We start from the raw sequence: 6,233 nt of genomic DNA on the forward strand, positions 1-6,233 counted from the left end.
AGTTGCCCTACGGTAATGCCGCAGATGAGACAGAGGACGCACACATTGCTGTAGACATTGGCAAGACAGGAACCAACAAAATGGTGCTTGCCATCTGCAAGGAGAAAGCAGAATACCAAAAAGGTTAGGAAAACAATATAGAATGATAAAACAAAGAAGAGATGCACCCACTCGTTAATTAGAGAAGTAGCATACCCAAAAAATGTGAAGCACAAATGGCCACCAAGAAAGCATATTGTTGTATACATTGACAAGATAGGAACCAACAAAATGCAACAGACTAAAACCAAACTTTATACAGCAGGGAATGATTTACAATAACCAAAAGATTTTGCACAACAAGCAGTAAATAGGTAGTAGATATTAACACCCATGACATAGGACCAGCATAAAAAAAGAGCATCGGTGTAGTACAGGCATATAATCAGTGTAGTCAGCAAAAGATAGGGGCAAGAGAAATTGTAAAACCCAGAAAGAGCATTCATATATGAGGCACTAAGCTGCATGAACCAAAAGACTATTGACATCAGCTAGCAAAGAAATGGCAGTTGGCACCACACATATCGGACGACCACATGAAACAGATAGAACAGACTGGTTGGCCATAGCTAACATGGTAAATAGAATAATGCACATATTGTAGAAGACACCACCAGCATGGATTCTAAGAAATGGATTGGAAGAGCTCAGGAAACACAATGTTCCTGGTCTGAGAATCAGTAGTACCATCTTCATTTTCAATCAGCCTTTTTGAGGTCACACGCGACACTGCTACATAAAGCTGGCCATGCGTGAACACAGGTGCATTAAAGTATAGATCAACACTGCATAACACGTGTCCTACAATATTTTGCCTCCTACCTATTTTCTTATTTTACAAAAGCTTGCCATGCGTGTATAGATCAACTTTATATTGTGAATACATAAAGCTGGCCATGCGTGAACACAGGTGCATTAAAGAATGAAGAATACATCGACACATAGCACGAACCAAACATGGGTATGTAACCTGTCTACTCAGTAGGTGCCAATTTAGATGCACTAAATCGACACCAACTTGGGCGACTGGTGGTATGTGCAGAAACAGCGAAACATTGCAAAAGCTCCTCTTTTCCCAAATTGTGTGGTGAGGAACCAGCCTATGCCCCCAATTCGTCCTGCGGAGGCAACTAGCGGCAATGACTTAAGCATGACCCCAGTTCCCCACAGCTGATTACCCTTGACTCATCTGAATTCTCCTAACAAGGTAGAAATTGGCAGGTCTATTTGGAGGAAAAAAGGATCTACTAAAATCTAGCTTACTAAATATTGGTCAGATCGCAGGACTGTGCGCGCACACCGCAGATCCAACAGATCACAGCGCGAGACAACAGGACCCAAGTCTAACTAAACCGTGCAAACAAGAGGGAGACGGGATCGGAGGAGACGCGTTCGCACCTAGCCGGAGCCGACGATGATGTTGTTGATGGGGATGAAGATGACCTTGACGAAGAAGCCGACGAACCCCATGACGACGAACCCGATCACCGTCCGCGCCGCCACCTTGGTGAACTCTGCGCGCCCAATCAGCGTCAGATCTGGCGAAAGAGGAAAACGAACCGGATCTAGACGAGCAGGCGCGAGTCTTTGGTCCTTACCCATGCGGTCGGGCTTGTGGTAGCGCTTGACGAGGCGGACGCTGTCCTTGGCGAACTCGAGGAGGGGGTCCATCACAGAGTCAACGGCGTCCATGGCTGCTGCCGGCGGGAAGGCGAGATCTCCGAGCCGCCGACGATGACGAGGTCGCGCACGTGAGGGGAAGGGAGGGGGGAAGCCAACAGGCGAATGGTGTGCTGTTTGGATTTGTGCTCTGGATCTGCGAGGAGGGGAGGAGGAGGCCCGGCAGCGAGCTATGGTGGGAGGATGTGGTCTGAATCGGGGAGAAGGGGGCGGGGGCAATGGCGGCGGCAGGAATGGATCTCCTCGCCGCGGCGGGATGGGGAAGGAGGGGGCAGCGACGGGGGGCCGTCGTCGTTGGTCGTTGTAGGTCAAGAGCAGCGGTGCTTGGGGGGAGGCCGGCGGCGGGGTAGGAGTTGGGACGACGGAGAGGGAGGTCTGGGTCGGGGAGGGAGATCTGGGTCGGGGAGAGGGAGGCGGCGCCGCATGGGTCGGGGAGAGGGAGAGGGAGGGGAGTGTGCTGCACGATGCTAGGGTTTGGTTGGCCAGCGTGCGTTTAGGAGACGTTGGATCTGTATGGTGTGGACGACTCAGATCGGCTTAGGGGGGTGATCCGTGGGAAGGGAGGTTCTGCCTTCTGATTGGTCCAAGAAATGTGTCATTTTGAAACAGGCATAACAAATTAAAAAAAGAAATCAAAAAATGCAAAACCTTCGCGTTGTGTCATCATATGTGGCCAAGTTCCTAGGAAAAATAACAAACTTGTAATACGGCAATTATTATAAAAAAGTGTTCTCAGAAACGAGCTATCACGTGTGGAGATCAATGGCTTTCAAGCCAAATGATCACTCTTATGGCCACATTCATGGCATAGTTTGTTCAAATGATCTCATATTGTGCACAAGGGTGCATATTGGAATGGCAAACAATGTTGCCTAAGGAAGTTTTCATTTTCTTTGGACGAAAAAACCATTTTCCATTTTTTGAGTGCCCAAAAGGAGGTTTTTTTTGTGAAGGACCTCCCAAATAATTGTTGCAAAATTGGACCAAATCATTTTTATAAAATACTAGGCCATATTTAATGCACAATTGACCAAATGGTTGGGTGTAAAAAGTTTTGATCCACCTCTCGTGAAAAAGACAAATTCCCGCCGATTCAGTTGGAAGCGGGTCAAATTTGAGCTGCAGCTGCCTCATAGTTTGCTCTTTAATTTTTCCAAAAATCATTTCTAGGTACATAAGTATCTATTTTATCAGAGAAACACCAAAAAAATTCCAAGATTCAACCACTAGCTAGGAACGGTCATTCCCGCTGTTTTGACCGCATTTTGAAACGGGCATAAAAAATTCAAAAAAAATCAAAAAATTGGGAAACCTTCGCATTATGTCATTATATGTGGCCAAGTTCCCAGGAAAAATAATAAACTTGTAATACGGCAATTATTTTAAAAAAGTGTTCTCAGAAACGAGCTATCACGTGTGGAGATCAATGGCTTTCAAGCCAAATGATCAATCTTATGGCCAGATTCATGGCATAGTTTGCTTAAATGATCTCATATTGTGCACAAGGGTGCATATTGGAATGGCAAACAATGTTGCCTAAGGAAGTTTTCATTTTCTTTGGACGAAAAAACCATTTTCCATTTTTCGAGTGCCTAAAAGGAGGTTTTTTTGTGAAGGAACTACCAAATAATTGTTGCAAAAATGGACCAAATCAATTTTATAAAATACTAGGCCATGTTTAATGCACAATTGACCAAATGGTTGGGTGTAAAAAGTTTTGATCCACCTCTCATGAAAAAGACAAATTTCCGCTGATTTAGTTGGAAGCGGGTCAAATTTGAACTGTAGCTGCCTTGTAGTTTTCTCTTTATTTTTTCCAAAAATCATTTCTAGGTACATAAGTATCTATTTAATCATAGAAACACCAAAAAAATTCCAAGATTCAACCACTAGCTAAGAACGGTCATTCCCGCCGTTTTGACCGCATTTTGAAACGGGCATAAAAAATTCAAAAAAATCAAAAAATTGGGAAACCTTCGCATTGTGTCATTATATGTGGCCAAGTTCCTAGGAAAAATAACAAACTTGTAATACGGCAATTATTTTAAAAAAGTGTTCTCAAAAACGAGCTATCACGTGTGGAGATCAATGGCTTTCAAGCCAAATGATCAATCTTATGGCCACATTCATGGCATAATTTGTTCAAATGATCCCATATTGTGCACAAGGGTGTATATTGGAATGGCAAACAATGTTTCCTAAGGAAGTTTTCATTTTCTTTGGACGAAAAAACCATTTTCCATTTTTCGAGTGCCCAAAAGGAGGTTTTTTTGTGAAGGACCTCCCAAATAATTGTTGCAAAATTGGACCAAATCATTTTTATAAAATACTAGGCCATATTTAATGCACAATTGACAAAATTGTTGGGCGTCAAAAGTTTTGATCCACCTCTGGTGAAAAAGACAAATTCCCGCCGATTCAGTAGGAAGCGGGTCAAATTTGAACTGCAGCTGCCTCATAGTTTACTATTTATTTTTTTCCAAAAATCATTTATAGTTACATAAGTACCTATTTAATCATAAATATATGGTTTGATGGCAATATGTCGAGGTTTCGGCGGTGGCCAAGGCCCCCAACTCTAGAGCGCGTAAACTCGCATGCCCAACGCGTGGTCACCGCGTGACCGTGGCGTTGCCATGTGTTCTGGGCAGCCTAGGCATGTCTAGTGGGTTGGGCACTCCCCAGGTAGGTTCTAGGAAGAAAATTACAACATAAGATTCTCACGAGGAGACCGATCGATGCTCAAACATGAATTAGCAGCCAAGTGTTTGATTAGCGGTACGGGAAATGCACATGGCCAATGGGCGTGATTTTTTTGCTGAGGATGATCATCGACTAAGAAGAATGTCTTCGCAAATTTTCAGATCAAAAGGAGGATCCTAGGTGGTACTTGCTTTGCAAAGTACCACACTGGACAGAAATATGAATGTTGAAGCTGGGCTCAAAATAATGAATGGATTGAGCTGAAATTTGGTGGAGATGGTTATTTGGGCATTGGAAAGCACCATAGAAAATTGATATCATTTGGACAAGCCAAAGTAGTACTTCCTTCACAATGCTCTTCTATGGACAGAAACTTGGGAAAACTAGTGAGAGAAATTGGATGAATGAAATGAGCTCAAATTTGGTGTAGGTAAGTTACATAGGTATGGTTATGCCTTGGTAGATTTTCAGATCATTTGGGTAAGCCTAGCTAGTACTTACTTCACAAAGCTTCTCTCGAGGTAGAAACTTTGAAAATTTCCTGAGAAAGATTGACTAGGAAAATGGAGCTGAATATTATCATGTGGCAATGATTTGGGTATGGAAGAGTACCCAAAGAGTTTGAGGTTAATAGGAGGGGTCTAGATAACACTTGCTTTGCAACGTGCCAATTTGGCCATAAAATATATATTGAACCTGGGCTCACATAGATAATTTGCCTGAGCTGCAATTTGGAGGAGGGTGATAATTTGGGCATATGAAGAAACTGTATAAATTTCATGTCATTTGGATATATATAAAAGTTACTTCCTTCACAATGCTTCTAGGTGGACAAAAACTTTGGAAATTTGCCGAGGAAGATTTGCTAGGCAAGTGGAGCTGAATTTTGTCATGCGGTAATGATTTGGATAGAAAAGAGTGCCCAAAAATTCCAAGGGCAATCAAGAATATATAAATAGCACTTCCTTCATAAAGTGATGTCGTGAACAGAATAGGAAAATGAATATTGTTGAATTAGTTTTGAACTAGGCAAGGAAGGATTTTTACATATTTGATGAAGATATGACCCAAAGAATTTATGAGATTTTTTTGGGAATTTTGGGAATGACAGAAATATAGGTTGCTTCACAACCTAGGGCAAAAACTGCCACATGGACATGACACATAGGCAAAACTGATGAGGTGGCGCCTAGTCATAGCAACCCACCACAATTTACAAAGTTATGACCATCTATATTGGTCATGATCAGCTAGAAATAAGGCAGCAGACCAGTGCTATCTGCTTTATGACCATTTCGTGTAAGGAAATTACGACCTTTCTGACCAAAATGGTCGTTATAGTTTAGGTTTTGGAGCCCCCGAACAACTTTTGACCAATTGGTCTGAAATGGTCATAGATCTATGACCAATTCTTCCAGGGTCACTAACAGAAGGTCACAAGTTGACATATTCCTTGTAGTGTTAGCTGACCGCTGCTTTTTCCGCAAAGGCAATGTTATTGATGATGAATGTGAAGCACCACATACACGAGTGCAAATAACGGTATCCCCCCGCTAGGGTTCCCTTGCCCGCCGCTGCCGGCCTCCTCGTCTGCTTCCGCCGCCGCCGGCCGCGCTCCTCCAGGCTCGCCCCGCTCCCTCCCCTCCCCCTCTCCTCCCCCACCCCGGCGGCGCGCGCGCGCGCCTGGGGGGGGGAACCTTACCTGCTGCAGCCTCAGACCCACCTTCCTCCCCTCCTGCCCCCCCCATCGTCGTCGACGAGCTCCGTCGGGCAAAGCCCGGTGGGCGCGGCGGCGGCGGGGCCCTTTTCCC

At 44.2% G+C, this 6,233-nt stretch overlaps 1 protein-coding gene across 1 annotated transcript; it reads right to left on the reverse strand.

The window, feature by feature from the left end:
• Positions 1 to 1,437: 1,437 nt before the first annotated feature.
• Positions 1,438 to 1,731, reverse strand: LOC125533674 (protein transport protein Sec61 subunit gamma-like). Its single transcript, XM_048697046.2, has 2 exons — positions 1,638 to 1,731; positions 1,438 to 1,553 (listed from the first exon to the last, which is right to left on the reverse strand). Exons 1-2 carry the CDS (start codon positions 1,729 to 1,731, stop codon positions 1,438 to 1,440), a joined length of 210 nt encoding a protein of 69 aa, XP_048553003.2.
• Positions 1,732 to 6,233: the final 4,502 nt, after the last annotated feature.

This window comes from Triticum urartu, chromosome 2A (assembly GCF_056163025.1).
Source record: "Triticum urartu cultivar PI428250 chromosome 2A, HENAU_Tu73, whole genome shotgun sequence".
NCBI classification, from domain to species: Eukaryota; Viridiplantae; Streptophyta; class Magnoliopsida; order Poales; family Poaceae; genus Triticum; species Triticum urartu.